Raw genomic sequence first — 16986 nt, 5'->3', positions numbered from 1 at the left:
CGGGTCCTAAGTAGGTATCGTCTACTGGTCGCGGTGACCTGGAATCCACGTTTATGTAGCCGCCTTTTGATGCTCTGCGTCCGACTCGACTAGGCTAGTGTTATCTATTGCCTAGGCTATGTCTTCATAAGAGTGTTGCTGTCTTGAAGCCTGGCGTAGTTTCTTTTTGATCCGGTTTTCGATGAGGTTCCTGTTGTATTCACTTTTCTTGGCTGTCTCCAGGATGTAATTCACTTCTTAATTTCTTCTCTCCTCATTGAGCGGTGTTGTGACCATCCTGTGAATCATAAAGTTGTATGCCGCCATCTTATGATGGATATCGTGGTTTGAGGTGTATGTGATGGTCCGCTGTGTCTGCGTCGGTTTCCTGTAGATGTCGAATTCAAAATCCCCTCTTTCCCGGATTATTTTTAAGTCTAGGAACGGTATCTGTCCTTCTTTTTCGATCTCCATGATAAAATCGGTGTTCCTGTGTGCTCGGTTGAGTTTCTCGAGGATTGTTCTTGCTTCTTCCCTTTTGATATGATCCACGTATCTGATCCAGAATCTCGGGAGTGCCCCAGCTTCCTCGAGTTCATTCTTCAGGTTCTCCATAAATATCTCGCATAGCAGCCGTGAGAGGTGGCTGCTGCCCCGGAGGTTGTGTTATAAAATTTATTCCTGAATGTGAAATAGGATTTACTCATGCACGCGAAGGCCGGTTTCTTATACAATTTAGCCTTCTTCCTCCATTCGGATGAGTTTTCGTGTGTTGTGATCCACTCCTCGAACAAGTGTAGAGCTTCCTTCATCATTACGCTCGGGAACAGCGCTTTTACGTCATCACTTTTTATACCCCGGCCTCGTTGAGTCTGGCCATGACTTCTCGGCTGTTTCCCACTGCTCGTTTTCTTATTTTTAGTCCTAATCTTTTGGCTTCTTCTAAGAGACACTTCGAAAAATTTTGGGTCGGGGAATTCGTTGCTACGATTATCTCTTTGACCTCGTTGCCTTCTTTATGTATTTTGGAGAGGCATTTGATTCTGGGCAGAGATGGCTTAGGCATTTTCAATTCTGCTGCATTCCGCCAGGGCCTTTTCCACTCTTTTAACGGAGTCTGTCAGAGGATCCTTCCTGATGACGTGAAACTTACCTTCTTCCAATTTTTGGCGTTCTAAGTCGTCGTATGCTCCTTTGTCCATGATTACCACTGCGCTTTCTTTGTCTGCTGGTAAGTAATAGACGGGTCTCCCTTTTAATTCTTTAATGGTTTTGTGATGGTTGGAGGATGCTCTTTTCTTTGTGGCCATTTGCTTTGCGGGGGTCAGTAGTCCCCTAATTCTTCTTTCTTTGGAGTTTGGTGTTGGGTAGGGCTCATGAAATATGGATTGCAAGGAGAAATTTTCAACCGTCTCAAAGTTGTAGTCTCCTATCTTTATTCTTCTTGTTTGATCAGCGCGAATCGATGTTGTTCGTTCTTTGGTTTTTGGCGCTGATATTGCCACCATGTACTTCGTCTTGCCTTCATTAATGTGCATTCCGACACCTCGCGCCGCCTGCTCGATCTGCATGGAGGTAGACTGTACATCTAGGGTTGTTCTTCCCATAATGTCAATATCATCAGCGTAGGCCAGTAGTTGGGTGGATTTGATAAGGATGGTGCCTCTTGCCAGGTTGAAGAGGACGCATGATCAGGCATCCCCTTGTATTAGATTGTTGATGTTGAATGGTCTCGAGAGTGATCCTATTGCTTTTATCTGGCCTGGCACATTGGTCAGGGTCACCCAGTCTTATTTCGTCGGGATACCGAATTCTCTCATGACCGTGTACAGTTTTACCCTGGCTATGCTGTCATGGGCGGCTTTAAAATCGATGAAAAGATGGTGCAACTGATGGCCATATTCCAGCAGTTTTTCCATCACTTGCTTCAGAGAGAAAATCTGATCTGTTGCTGATTTACCTGCAGTGAAGATTCTTTGGTGTGGGGCGATGATGTTCTAGGCGTATGGGGCTATCCAGCCTAGTAAGATAGTGGAGAATATCTTATAGATGGTACTCAGCAACGTGAAATAATTGCTGCACTGCGTGACATTCCCCTTTTTATGTATAATATAATAATAATCGTTGGCGCAACAATCCATATTGGATTAGGGCCTTGAAGTGCGTTAGAGCTTTTCATTCAAGACCGCAACGGTACACTACAGTACACTGTAGGAGGCGATGTAGTCAGCATTGCATTCGCCCGAGATTATTACTCTTGATTTGGCTCAGGTACTCATTCACAGCTGAGTGAGATTTGAACCGCGACCTTCCGTACGACAGCCTTGTGCTCTAACCACTCAGCTATCCGGACACCGTATGTATGGGGCAGATAATGCCTCGTTACTAGCGGTCAGGTATTGATTCGATGACCTACCCCTTTCCACGAATTTCCACAGTTTATCGAATAACTCGACCATTTCACTGGAACACATTGGACATTTATTTTAGCAAATTTTATGGCATGGGTGTTTCAAAACTACCGGAAAAACTGTATGCCAGCCGATTTTTCAGGCAATTCTCAGCAAAAAATATTAGGTAATTTTTTTTTTAATATTTTAAGCTTTAAAAAGTAGCATTTAAAAGTACGCCTAAATTTAAGCTTTGTTGGAGCGTGTTAATGTGCTGATATCGCTTTCCTTGATTATAATGGACACCTTTGAGAAAGTCGGAATAACTCGATCTAGCCTCTCAATTTCCCCATTAGTTATTAGTAAATCGGTTTCATCTCCCTCAAGGCTTCCCGAGACGCCCGAACTCCCCTTGTACTGTTCTGCGCCAAGTGCCCTTGGGACGACCCACCCGTCGAACATCTAGGGAGGGTAAATTCTATTGGATGGTGTAGTCAGCAATACAATTGTCGCCCTCTCCTTAATGTGTGACCTATTCACTACCACTTTCGCTTTTCGATTACGGTACATAAGAGTACCAGGCCTGGGCGCCAACCAAGTTCTTCGTTTCGGATGGTATCAAGCCAGTGTACTCGGATGGTACGATGGGGACACGTGTTCATGAAGGCTTGAAGCCTCTGGGTAACAGTGTTGTTCACTTTTCTTGTGCTATTCTCATATCAAAACACAGAAAGAACACTAGCACAGAACAGTCTCCACTTGATCTTTTTGTTGAGGTAAGTGCATTTCTAGGCTTTAGGCAAGGCAGCTAAAGTGGATCTAGTGCTGTTTATGCATCGGTCATCCAGTTCGGTGCCACCGTCGGCAGATCTGTAGTAATTGCAGGTGCTACGTTTTCATCGATAAAAGGGGGAACCCCACTGGATGTGATATGGTTAAGAACCATGGTAAAGTGTTCTTTTCATCTCTTCAGTTGCTCCTCATCGTGGATAAGAAATTGATCGTCGAGGGCCTTCACAGGTTCATCGAAAGAATTGTGGCCACATGCAAGCTCTTTTGTGATGCGTTATACACTTTCGAAATCATTGCGTTCAGAGGCATCTACTGCTTCCCTGACTAACGCAATAGCAAACTCTCTTTTTTCACGGCGCACACTACGGTGAACTTCTCGGGTTTTTGTTCGGTATCGAAGTTCGAGTGCGTCACGCTCATCATCACTTACAGCGGTCAATAGAGCCTTCAAAGGAAACAACGCTTCCTAGATGTACAAATTGATCAAGGCTTTCGATGCTCTGTCCAGTCATGTAGATAGGGAGAGGGCGACGACGCGTCAGACTGAGAAACTTGGTTTTGTTGGTGTTTGTTTTCAATTCAATTATACTTGCCTCTCTTTCCAAATCCAGAGCCATTTGGCTAAGAATAAACAGATATCCTTAGCGGAGTCGAGGTGTTTGAGGAAAGAACACAGCACGGAGAATGCCACCGATAATCATCATCATCATCATCAACGGCGCAACAACCGGTATCCGGTCTAGGTCTGCCTTAATAAGCAGCTCCAGACATCCCGGTTTTGCGCCGAGGTCCATCAATTTGATATCCCTAAAAGCTATCTGGCGTCCTGACCTACGCCATTGCTCCATCTTAGGCAGGGTCTGCCTTGTCTTCTTTTTCTACCATAGATATTGCCCTTATAGGCTTTGAACATCAGTTGGGGAACTGCTTGGTGTAGTTGGTCGCCTCCATATTTAACCAATTCGGCTGTAATTTCATCGGCTCCTGGCGACGTATTATTTTTAAACTAATGGATTGCACGGACTGGTTCTTCCATGCTTAGTGGTGGCAGCATTTGTTGGTCGTCTTCAATTGGCGGGACCTCCAACTCGCCGATATTTTGGTTGTTTAGTAGTTCATCGAAATACTCAACCCATCACTCCAATATGCCCATTCTGTCAGAAATCAGATTTCCTTTTTGTCTCGGTTTTGACAGAATGAGCATCGGGGTGCATAAGGCTTCATCCTGCTGACTTGTTGGAAACAACTTCCGCGCCTGGTGCGGTTGCTCCCTGTACTTTTCTAGTTCACAGACTTGTTGGTTCTCCCAGGCTTCCTTTATCCGTCTGTAAAGTCGTTTCTCCGCTCGACGGAGTTCGTGATAAGTCTCTGCGCGTGCTCGCGTTCTTTGAGATGATGCTTCATCTCCAGGATCTCTGTTGATTGTGGTTATTGCGGCATCCATTCCCTTCTTATAGGTGTGAAGGCTGTGTTGCGGATGGCTTCAGTATTCACTCTCACCTGATTGTCAGAGGGGTGGTGTCGTAACTCGAGCTCGGTGCACCATGCCAACGAGATAGTGGCCCGAGCCTATATTGGCCCCCTATATGTTCTGACATTCATCAAGGCTGAGAGGTACCATATGGTAACCATAAACTTCTTTTCATGGAATTTCGGTTTAGGGGTATGTCCGGGGGTGTATTCCTATCCACACATTTGCTTGATCGTTTTCGTTTGTCGAACAACATCCACTTTTCATCGCAAGTGATGATTTGTCGTAGAAACGGCAATCGTGTATTGCGAATCAACAAAGATACGCACTTGTTCTTGCGGTCGACCGCCTGCAGTTCCGTCAGTTCGTGCGGTACATATGAGTCCAACTTTTCTACTTTGTAAAAGTAGATGTAAATCTGGTTTCGGAGAAATATAAAATAAAAATGGAACACAAACATGAAAAAATTTTACAAAATGAGTAAGAAAAATACTTATGACATGCGGTTTCGTCCAGGGGAGAGGCAACTCATCAGACGCTGCCTGACCTCTGCCCTGGGAGCAGCGTTACCGAAGTGCTGACAAGGTGGTATTTGCTCCCTTTAATTAATTGAAAAACACGTCATGTGTATGAATTATAACGCACGGAAATCCGCCTTGTAAAATTGTTTACTCCATCCAAAGACTACCATCCTTCATGCTGTTTCGAAACTTGATCGCTTTTTGTAACACTTTTATTTTTTTTAAATTCAATTCACTTCTTTTTCGAACCATTAAGATTATTTCAACACAACAGAAACAAGAAACACAAATCTCACTGTAAATGAGTGTATTCCAATTAGGAGTGACTCATGCCGGAGAAATTGGTTTCCAATTTATGTGGCTTTTGTTCCGTAAACTTGACTTCTAAATATTTGGAATGCGGTGTATTTTATCTACGCTTCGATCCTTGCACCGGACACAGAGTAAAGTATTGACTATAGTGCTTTTGATGGAATGGTGAAAAATGGTAAAATCCTAAGTGAGAGGGCTCAAACACTCAGATATGCAATGAACTTCAAACACACATGTAACGGGTCGTTTGCATTTTGTCAAATATCTTCTGAATAATGTAATTCATTGCAGGTCCGTTTACAAACAATGCCCACACCAGCTCCCGGCGAACAACCTATGTTCAAAGGAACATTCGATTGTGCCGCCAAAACGGTGAAACGCGAAGGCTTTCGTGGCCTATATAAAGGAATGTCGGCACCGTTGACCGGTGTCGCACCTATTTTCGCAATCAGTTTCTTTGGTTTCGGTTTAGGTAAACGCCTTCAACAAATTGGCACGGATCCGAGCGATAAATTAACTTATGGACAGTTGTTTTTTGCGGGTGCTTTCTCCGGTGTTTTTACTACTAGCATAATGGCACCAGGTGAAAGAATCAAATGCTTACTACAAATCCAACAAGGTGGTGATCAACCAAAAAAATATGATGGTATGGTAGATTGTGCCAAAAAATTGTACAAAGAAGGGGGACTGCGCGGTATCTACAAAGGAACATGTGCAACGCTTTTAAGAGGTAGGTAAAAGGCGAGATTCATTTATTTACATTGTGGTTTATTTTTATTTCAGTCAGAAAATATGCTTTGATATATAATTGGATAAATATAGGCTTTATATTCCTAACATTTGCACTCGCTGTAGAGATTTACTAAATCAAATGTTGGGAGTTACAATCACTATTTTAGCCCATATCAATTCGGTTTTATTACATACGTAGTTATAAATTTACAAAAATATTTTAAAAATATCTAAATAAAATTAAATGATTCATACGAATCGATATTACCTAAAACGCTGTTTTTGTCATGTGCATCTGCGTTATTGTTCAGACTCAAGTGCCTGAGAGAGTTCAGATCTTTTGTACTTCCCACGTCATTGACTACTCGTAGTCTCGCCTTTCTTGATATTGGCTGATTGCTGGCAACTTTGGATTTATGGCGATTCTGTTTTTTCTCCAGCAGCTTATATTTGCGGTTGAATTTAGCAGTGTCTATATTCCTAGGATGGTTTTTGATCGTCCTTTTCCTTGAAATGCATTTCAACTCTTTTCGCAACGCGTAGTAAACTGTGCGATTTTTAACATTTCGGCACCTTGGGGCCAGTTTATGATCGAACTTATAAACATCCACTGTTCTGCAGGATACCACCTTGCCTGTATGGAATTCACGGATGCATCGTTCTTGAGAAAGAGTTCGTCGCTGATTTGTTATGTTTGGATCCCAGGTCGTCATATCGCACGAACATTTCCAAGGGTTACCATTAAGCCGAGCTAATTTCAAATTTGGATTAGAAAAGAAATTCGATGGTAAGTAACTGAGTCGATTTTCTTGCAAGTAGATCTCAGCAAGCTGGGTTTGATCATCAAGTAACCCAGGGGGAATGTAAGAGAGGTTGTTACTGGAGAGATCGATAATTTTAAGATTAGTGCATCCGATAAACGCGTCCATTGAGATTTCGTCCAAAGTGCAGTTGCTCATATGAAGTTCACGTAAGCTGGGCATCTCAATGAATGCATCAAACTCTACCTTTGAAATGTTGCCTTGTAGCTTCAAGACCTCCAATTTGTGAAGTCCTTTGAAGACATTTTGTCCCAAAGATTCTACAAAAGCATTTGAAATCGATAAGAAACGTAATTCGGTGAGAGGCTTGAACGGGTGGGTCGTAGAAAGTTCCAATTGCACACTTTCTGATCCGATATACAAGGTTTCTGTTCGGTTCATCACACCAAAAGTATCTGTGAACACATATTTTATAGGATTGTTACGGAAATCAATTGATCGAAGGTTAGGAAACGGCGGGAATGTCAACTCCGACAATTTCGATATACTATTGTGACTCAGATCTAAATGTTGTAAATCCAGTAGCCCCGCCAGTGAGCGATAATTCAAGTCGAGAATGAAATTGTGGGCCAGTGATAACGTCTTTATATGCAATGCTCCATAGAATGCAAAAGCCGGAACTATTTTGATTTCATTGTGTTCTAGCGATAAGTGCTCGAGATGAGCGAGTCCATCAAACATTTCCCAATGCAATTCATCCAGTTTACAATTATGAATTCTTAGAACTTCCATATCATTCCAGCCGAAAAATGACGGCATTTGACTTTTTTTAATTTCCATTATGTAGACATCGTATGGCAGAATCTCGACTTCCTCTTCTACTTCCAATTCAACGGAAACATTATACGTGACTTTTTCGCTGTCCGGTACATAGTCGAATATTTCACTAGGGTGAACTGAATTTGATGTGCGTTTGAAGGTTTCGCTTCCGCTTAGCTGAATGTATTCGAAATTAACATTTTGAATGGATCTCAACGGTTCGTCGATAACTATTTGAATATTTCGGCTGGGTGGGCCACGAATTTCCAGAGTTGTAAGCTCGGTTAAGACGTTCAAGTCGCTTGTCGTAACTGGAAATAGATTAAGAATTAAGAGTTAATTACCGAAGTTTAGGAATTTTTAAGAGACTGAAACGTGTCTTTTGGAATTCCTTGATATAATATTGGGCTTTGAAGTTTAACTAATAATCTGCGAGTATTGAGAAGAGAATTTTGTAACAAATACTGTTTGAATAAGTAGTAAATAAGTTTATTTTGGGTTTTTTTTCAGTGGGAGAATGAGTTAATTATAATTCTGATTATAGATATGATAATCTGTATAAATTATTGTTTCCTTAAAGCAATGGAAAGAAAAGGGGGCTACACAGCTTTCCTCCGGCGACGCTTTCTTTTTGGAGAGTTGCGCGGCCGGACGAATTTCACCTTCAATTTTTCATTTACGGTGAACAAAGCATTGTTTTTTCGATTCTACACGTACATAATATAATAAACATAATTCTTCTTGACTTGGCACGGCTTGTAAGCCTTCGACATCTCAGACCCGCGGCTGCTAGGTAGTGCGAGTAGACTCGGCCCCCGACAGCCGCCAGCGGAACACCGACTGTATTCGCCGAGGGACTGCTAAGAGCAGAGCCTTGCCTGGCCAATCCGTCAGCTCGCTCATTCCCCTCTATGTTCCTATGTCCGGGAACTCAGAGGAGAGTGACCTTGAGCGTGCCACTCAGACGGTTAAGCGCGTCTCTGCACTGCCCCACCAGCCGGGAAGATGTCGTCGTTTAGTACAAGGCCTTGCTGGCCGTTTGGCTGTCGGTCAGAATGGCTATGTTACGCTTGGGGCTCGAATCACGTGCCAGTCATCGACAGACTTCCAATATCGCCAGTACTTCCGCCTGGAATACACTGGCGAAACCTGACCATACGACTTGGATACACCATGTGTATTCGAGAAAAACCTCGCGCCAACTCAATAGGCCATCTTTGATCCGTCCGTAAAGAATACTGTGTCATAGTCTTGCAACACGCCGCCGGTCTTCCACTTTGCCCTGGTTGGAAGGTCCACAGCAAAGTTACTCGTGAAGTTCAGCTTGCGTGTGACATAGTCCATGGGGGATGTATTTTCGAGGTATTTCATCTAGGATGTTGCTGTAGCCGTAGGACTTCGCTGCCCAGCATCCGGACTCACGTAATCTGACGGCACTGCACGCTGCAACATATTTTATGTGGAGGTCGAGGGGGAGGAGATGCAGGAGTACATTGAGAGCATCTGCCGGGCAAGACTGCAGAGCCCCCGTAGCACCTGCACACGCGGTTATTTGAATCCTATTATTCGTTCTATTGTATTTCTTCTTCAAAGCCTGCCACCATACAATACAGCCGTACGTTAGGATCGGACGCACTACAGCGGTGTACATCCAGAGAACCATCCTCGGCCGGAGACCTCATTTCTTTGCAAAGGTTCTCTTATAGGCATAGAAGGCTATACAGGCCTTTTTAACCCTCAGTTCTATGTTCAACCTCCAATTTAGCTTAGGATCCAGGATTACATCCAGATACTTTACATTAGCGGAAAGAACCAATCTTTGTTCATTCAGCCGTGGTAGATGGAATTCAGGTATCCTTGCTTGGTGGTGAATAGCATCAGTTGCGTTTTGGTTGGATTTATGCTGAGTCCGCATCTTGCGGCCCACAGGCACACCTTTCGCAACGCTTCTTCCATGATGTCGTTCATAATGCTGTCCATTACTATTAACCAGAGCACCGGTGAGATGGCGCCACTCTGGGGCGTGCCTCTGTTCACGATTCTGGTTAACTGGTTGCCTCCCAGATCCGACTGGATTATCCTGGTACTCAGCATGGATATAATCCAATGCGTGAGATACCCCTCCAATCCAATATCGGTCAAGGCTTACTTGATGGCGTTGGTACTGACGTTGTTAAAAGCTCCCTCTATATCCAAGAAGACAGCAAGGGTATACTGCTTGTACTGCAGCGACCGCTCAACCGTGCCAATTACCTCGTGAAGGGCGGTTTCTGTGGATTTTCCTTGGAGGTAGGCATGCTGGGACTTAGAGAAAGGCGTTATCCCCATAATCATTCTTAAGTGAATGTTTAGGACGCGTTCTAGGGTCTTCAGCACGAAAGAGGTCAGGCTGATTGGTCGAAAGTCCTTCGCGGACTCATGACCGCGCCTGCTCACTTTTGGTATGAAAACCACTCGTGCGTGCCTCCAGGACTGCGGTACGTATCCTAAAGAGATGCAGCTCCGGTAAATTTTAACAAGCCACGGCAAAACATTTTTCTGCTGCTTCTGTAGCATGACTGGCATTATGCCATCTGGGCCTGGAGACTTGTATGCGGAAAAGCTGTTTACACCCCAGCCAATCCTATTCTCGGTAATTACCGATTTGATAGTCTCGCACAGCTCGGGTTACCGCAAACCCTCCAAGCAAGGTTCTGACTCACCGTCCTCCTCGCTGGAGGGAAAGTGCGTTTGAACCAGCAGCTTCAATATTTCGCTAGAAGATTCCGTCCAGGAGCGTTCTGACTTTTTGAGAAAGGATGGGGTCTTATGTTCCTTGGAGAGAATCTTACTGAGCTTCGCGGATTCACTTGTGCTTTCGATGTTCTGACAATACTCCAGCCAAGACCGCCTCTTGGCGGTCCTGATGGCCGACTTGTACTTCTTCAGGCAGTCCTTGTATGGCTGTCAGTATTTTTGGCTGTAGCAGATGTTGAAGATTTCTCTGTTCAGCTTCCTGAGGCTAGAGAAATCTTCATTCCAGCACGGTGGCACGATCTTTTTGCTGTACTTAGTAGGGCACGAGACTTTAAAGGCGGTATCGAATGCCTTCTCCAGAGCCCCGACCTTTGACTCCAGTTCGTCTGTCGTGCCAATCCTACCAATTTGCGCACCGGAGAGTTTTTCTTAATTACCTGACAAAACTTTCTCCAGTCGATCCTCCTGGGGTCTCTTCTTTTTTCGATTATACACGTACATAGCTAGGGAAATACGTAGAATTTTTCCAATATGTCTATTTTTCTAAAAACGACGCGCTTTTAAAAAAAGAATTTTGGTAAAAATCGTCCGAAATCGCAAAATCCTATGTACTTCCATACAGAATATTGTTGGAAATATATAGTTAAAGCTTTAAGTCAACCTGTCAAGATTTGTTTGAGTTATGAGTTTCGCCAACGTCTGAAGTTTTCGGTATGTTCGCATCGAACAAAGAGGGGTTACGCTAAAACTCAAAATAAAAGTATTTAGATATTTCTCCCGTCTTAATCCTTGGGTATACCATTCTTAAATTGTCAGGGTGTTCATTCACCAAAAAGGATGGATTTTTTTAAGTTGCTGCTGTGGTCTAGCCACTTAAAGAGAATTTTTAATTTGAGATATTTCACGATACAATTTCTGGCTTTGTATCGCTTGAATCCATTGACTACATCTATTTTTATGCAAATTATTGTACTACAAATAAATTTTTTCTGTTAATATTAACAATTTTGAACACACTCACGTGAAATATTCTTCTCATTTCCACTGCACATAAGCACCAAGGCTTGGATATCTTGAGGGAGAACACTTATTAGATCTTTCGGATGATGGCCACTTTGAAGAAAACACATTGCAAATCTAATCATTGGATTCCTTTCAAATGTATCATCTCCTGCAAAAAGTGCTTCATTATCATTAACGGGATCCTCTTGTTGCTTCTGGGTTCCGATTTCGAATTTATCCCTGTAGTTAATCCATCGAGCAATCGATAAATCCATGAAATGTGTATATTTGCAAGTGCACTCATTGGGGCAAATTATTTGAGAATCTTCAGATATTTCAGCCACAGCACATTTCTATTTAAATAAATTTTCCACATTATAATTCTGAAGCACATTCGATTCCAATTCCGGATACTCACTAATAAGAAGATGACGATTGCAATCACACACGAATATCTTCTCATTTTAAATTGAATATTTTCACCAATTTTGCAAAAAAAAAAAAATATGTAGCACCTTTTCCACGTTCTTCAATCTTAATAACTTTACAATTCGCGTTACATTCGTTTCACATGTTTACTCTAATAATTAGAACTGTAATAAATGCTTCGTACTAACAACCTTTAATCAGCGCTTCTATAAGTCGACTTGCTGTTAGCCAAGAAGGAAACAGATTTTGTGTGGCGAGTAAAGGATGTTCTTATCGTTTTCCAGTGATTACAGAATAAAGTATGGTTGAAGCGTATTTTTATCTTTTGAGTTTTTGTTTTAATCATTTTTTGTTTCGTTTTCGCTCTCTAGCCAACCAACATACTAGTTTGAAGAAGTTGTAACGTAAAATTGTTTTGGTAGCTGATAGTCGTTGCAACCAGATAGCGGGGACTTGATATATCTCGAAATGCGTGAGAATTTGAATTATCATTTAGAGAGTGGAATCTTTTTTTACGAGATACTCGTATATTTTCCTGTGTTGGATGTGTAGATTTCCGTATTAATCAAAGTATGTTTAAGTCTCGAGTCCAAATATGTTCGTATTTCTGTCTAGTAGAATAGAACCTTATGTAATCTTTATTTAAAAAAAAATAGGCAATGAGTAATTACCATGGCATAGTAATTATAATTAGATGGATAATTTTGGAAGAGAAAATCTGTTACTCCTGTTTGTTGAGCCTAAACGAACGGAGGGGAATCGACTATTGATGCGTGGAGCGACATCAAGTTCGGTGCAACCGTTCGGGCAAAAACACGGATTCCTGAATATGCAAATTGATCAATGTCTGCACATAGGGAGAGTACGATGAACCGTCAGACTAAGAACTTTGGTTTTGTTGGTCTTAGTCTTTGGACCAACTCTGCTTGCTTTCCCCTCCAAATCCGGAACCAGTTGGCCAAGGACCATAACTCGGTGTGAGAGCAAGCAAATATCATCAGCGTAGTCGGGGTGTTTAAGGAAAGGTCACTTCAGTCCATTGAATGCCTCCACGCTCACGGGGCGAGCAACTTACGTGTCGAACGCACTTAATTTGGAATTGTGTTGACCATGATAATAATAATTTTTGACAGTGTGTCAGTGGAAGAAAAGCTGTGCAAAAGTCAACAAACAATTTCGTTCTGATTTGAGTCTGATGATCTGAGTAATTGATGAAAGAAATATTAAAACGTAATTCCTGTCTTTCAGTCATGTCAGTTTCTTATCAGTCACTTCCGTAATTTGGGTTGCCGTTTTTCAACCTGCATTTGACGTCGAATACCAGTCGACTCAGCTATGAATGAGTACCTGAGTCAAATCAGGGTAATAATCTCGGGCGACCACATAAGCGACAAGCAGTTCGCAAAGACTCCTTTTGGTCATTCAAGACTTTTCCTAAAAAGTTTTTCACGTCATCACATTCAAGATACCGGAACAACTTTTTACGCCAAGCCTGCCAAGTTCGAAAAGATCGCGGAGCGAAGAAGCAATCCGTCGTTGATATCAACGTATCGTCAGTGAAAAAAGGAAGGCCGCTGAAACGTTGTTCACCCATCTACAGTAGGATATCCGTGACGATCCAATGGATCAAGAATTTTCCCGGTTAAATTTGTTAATTAATTTAGTTTAACTTCGAATTGTTCAAAAATATTGTTGGGATATTTAAAGAAAACTTTGGTGGTTCGGGTGTAAAAGTTTTGTGCTCATTTTATGTGAGCAACTCTCTATGCATTCGTCCGTCAGCAAAAATGTAAACTATTTCTTCATATGTACAAGTATGTACATGCATACATATTAAAGTCATAAATATTGCGTTCATCCTAAACAAACACACGCACATTGTCTTTTATATTGATTTACACATCTATATATACGCATCTAAATTGATTTAACACACATTCACTCATTTCCACTTTACTCTATATATGCTATATGTACGTAAATTAAATACGGCTGGTCCTGGCGTACACGTATGTCCATCTATACATACACATGCCTGTCTCCAGCAATGATGTTGATAAACAAATAACTAAAAAAACTCCATGGACCCGCCCTTCATATAAGTTCACTTTATACATATGATGACGTCAAACACGTCTGAGAGTGCAAAAAAATTACGCAAAGTCCAAAATTTTGACTTTCTATAACTTTGTTAATAATAGTTGAATTGCGTTCAATTGTTGCCTATATTGTGCCAAATTTGGTACTTTTAGGATGATGGAGGGAGGTTTTCGAGTAAATTTCTAAAATATGGTAATATATTGTACCATTATTGATTATATTTGTGCAGATATCGGAGCGGTAGATATTTTGCGGACTAGATTTCGTATAAATGCATTATTGTGTTGTTTTTTTTTTAGATTTATCGGATAGATACGTTCTGAGAACGATACCTGCTCCTGCGGGACCGTTTTCATTTTCTTCCGTTTCTTCCTTTCAGCCCTCGTTTCCCTTGTGTGTTGCTGAACTTTGTGGATTGTTTCGCTTCCGCTTAGCTTGTCTACCGATAGAATAGAGGCAAATCCCTCAGTAATTGCCGTGAACGTACGGGTGCCGCTGTTTTGGCATAGGAAGCCGGCAACATGGTTCCGCCAGCTCGAGGCCCAATTCGCTTTGCCGGCGTCACAATGGACGCCACACGCTTCAATCAAGCGCTGGTCGGGCTAGATGAGAAGACAATTGAGCTTATCTCCTACAAAAGACTAAGAGAGCAGCTCATAAAACGCGTGTCATTAAGTGAGATGGTCAAACTTAACCACATATTGCCAGAGCTACCGCTAGGTGGCCGTGTGCTGAGCCAACTACTACGTGAAATGTCTTTGTGGCTGCAGAGGCTCTCGGAGAACACATAGGTATCCTAGCATATGCTGATTCGGGGTCTATGGGCACGTTAGTCACCATTGCGGGCAAAATTCATGAGTTCCACGCATGATCCTTGGTTCGTCAGGTGTCTCATGATACATCAAGCCAGGTGGTTCAGCTACAGTGGACGGCGGCAGCATTAACAGCTACTGTTTCTAAGTTGCAAAATGCCGTCGGTGCTTTGCGTTCGGGAAGTAGGACTAGATCACGGTCTAGACTCGCCTCCAGAAAAGGGCGATCGGGTAGTAGCTCGTCAGAACTTTTGACAAGTACCGGGGCATGTTGGTACCATCGTAGGCTCGCCGGAAAGGTCACGAAATGTACTAGAGCCCGCAGTTTCTCTGAAAAAACTAGACTTGCCGTGAGCACTGCATCGCTTCGCAATTTAGAACCCCTTGAGCTGGCGTAACTACCTGGAAACGCTGACGCTGAGGTCTTGGTTCTTCCCGTATACCGGAATCATAACTTACCACCACAATCGTCGAAACTCGCGGCATCAAATTCCTCGTCGATCCGAACGTATGGCTGAAGGCAGGTAGGCATGAGTCTAAAGCAATGACGAGCGTTTTCTTGGCGCTTCATTATTACGGACAAGGCATACCATCAAATCTCTATGGCTTACAAAGATATTCTGAGAACGACAATACGAGTAAGCTCACCTTTCGAACTCTTCGAGTTTACTAAGATGACTTTTGGGCTATGCTATCCAGCGCAGACTTTTCAGAGATTCATCTACTCTGTACTCCGAAACCTCGACTTCTGTTTCGTTTATTTGGATGATGATCTGTACACGTCTTCCTCTGAGTCCGAGCATTTAGACCACCTCGAGTGCATTTTTTTAAAGTTTCCTTGAGGTCGGTCTAGTACTTAACGTTGAAAAATGCAAATTCTTACAAGTGTAGGTGAGATTCATCTGCCACCTGATTACCTGATCTGAAGGAATCCAACCGGACCCAGTCAAAGTCGAAACAATTTCGAGCTTCTCGTTTTCGAAAACGGTTCAAAATCTGAGAAGGTTCTTGGGTATGAACAACTTCTACCGTAATTTTTTGCTCAAGGGCGTCCATCATCATTCGATTCTTAATGCCTACTTGTCTGAAGAGGAGGAGGTGCTAGAGGCTACACTGGTATTCCCTCAGCAAGATGCACGTCTAGCGGTATTCGTTGATGCCTCAGACATTGCATAGGTGTTACTCTTCACCAACAAGTGAACCAAAAATCAAATTGCAGAAGTGGCGGATGAGCAAATTGTCACCTTGATTTCTGCTCGAAGTTTTGCGTCCATCAAGGTAACTCGCCGGTCGGAGAGCAAATTATCGATTTTGTAATTGACGTAATGAAGGTACTCGATATCAATGTCAGTGTCGTCCTTTGACTAGTCGAAACAAATCTACCCATAAAGAGTGTTCAGTTTATTATGGTCTTTTGTAATATTGCCTTCAAGGAATTACAATCTTATTTGGCATAGACCTCAATTATAATCATCTCAAAATTCAAAACAAACTCAAATATTTGAAAACTTGTGCAGCATTGCTTCTATCAGGGATTCTAGAAGTTAGAGAGTGAAAGAACTGTAGAAAAATGGAAGCAAGTGGTCGGAGATGAAAACAGTTAAATTTTGAGAATTATGGGAGTTATAAATATCATCATATTAACACAATGCCATTTGAAAAGCAGGTTGAAGTTCAACAGGGAACTATGCACAATAGAAGATTGATATATGGTGGTCATATATCCTAAACGGGGTATAGCGTGTCCTCCTGCACTTTGCCTCCATTCAGGTCTTCCCGAGAAACTTATACTTCTCCTCTGCTCTTCTGCACTATATGATTTTAGGGCGCTCCATTTTTCTGCCATCCTGGGAAAATGGGTTCCAATGCATGGCATGTGATGGTAAACAATGCATCTACCGATAATTGGCCCGTACACCGACCCAGGTTGTCGTTCGATATTTTCTCAGGCTAAAGTACACTGATGATATGGCGGAGGCAGATATGAACAATCTCAAACTGATGTTGGTGTTGACGTATTTGCATTCCCAAATTGTAGACAAAACAGTGAGGGCAGATTTAAAGCCGTTAATGCGTCGGGTAACATCGAGCTCCGTGCCACCATTGGCAAAAAAAGGCTACCATGATGGA

At 42.4% G+C, this 16986-nt stretch overlaps 2 protein-coding genes across 5 annotated transcripts in view; one reads left to right on the top strand and one right to left on the bottom strand.

Moving 5' to 3' along the window:
* Window positions 1-16986, top strand: part of LOC119651174 (congested-like trachea protein) — a 35625-nt gene that overhangs the window by 2839 nt on the left and 15800 nt on the right. For all 4 annotated transcript variants that reach the window (XM_038054594.1, XM_038054596.1, XM_038054595.1 and 1 more), the window contains exon 3: window positions 5757-6195. In XM_038054594.1, the coding sequence (XP_037910522.1) occupies window positions 5757-6195 (439 nt within the window). The remainder of the gene's footprint in view (window positions 1-5756; window positions 6196-16986) is intronic.
* Window positions 6216-12346, bottom strand: LOC119651173 (leucine-rich repeat-containing protein 15-like). Its single transcript, XM_038054591.1, has 3 exons — window positions 11934-12346; window positions 11535-11868; window positions 6216-8088 (listed from the first exon to the last, which is right to left on the bottom strand). The coding sequence occupies exons 1-3, from the start codon at window positions 11976-11978 to the stop codon at window positions 6428-6430; spliced, it is 2040 nt and encodes a 679-aa protein (XP_037910519.1). The 5' UTR covers window positions 11979-12346; the 3' UTR covers window positions 6216-6427.

The sequence above is a fragment of the Hermetia illucens genome, chromosome 3 (assembly GCF_905115235.1).
Source record: "Hermetia illucens chromosome 3, iHerIll2.2.curated.20191125, whole genome shotgun sequence".
Lineage (NCBI taxonomy): Eukaryota > Metazoa > Arthropoda > Insecta > Diptera > Stratiomyidae > Hermetia > Hermetia illucens.
This window is presented reverse-complemented; position numbering and strand designations above follow the sequence as displayed.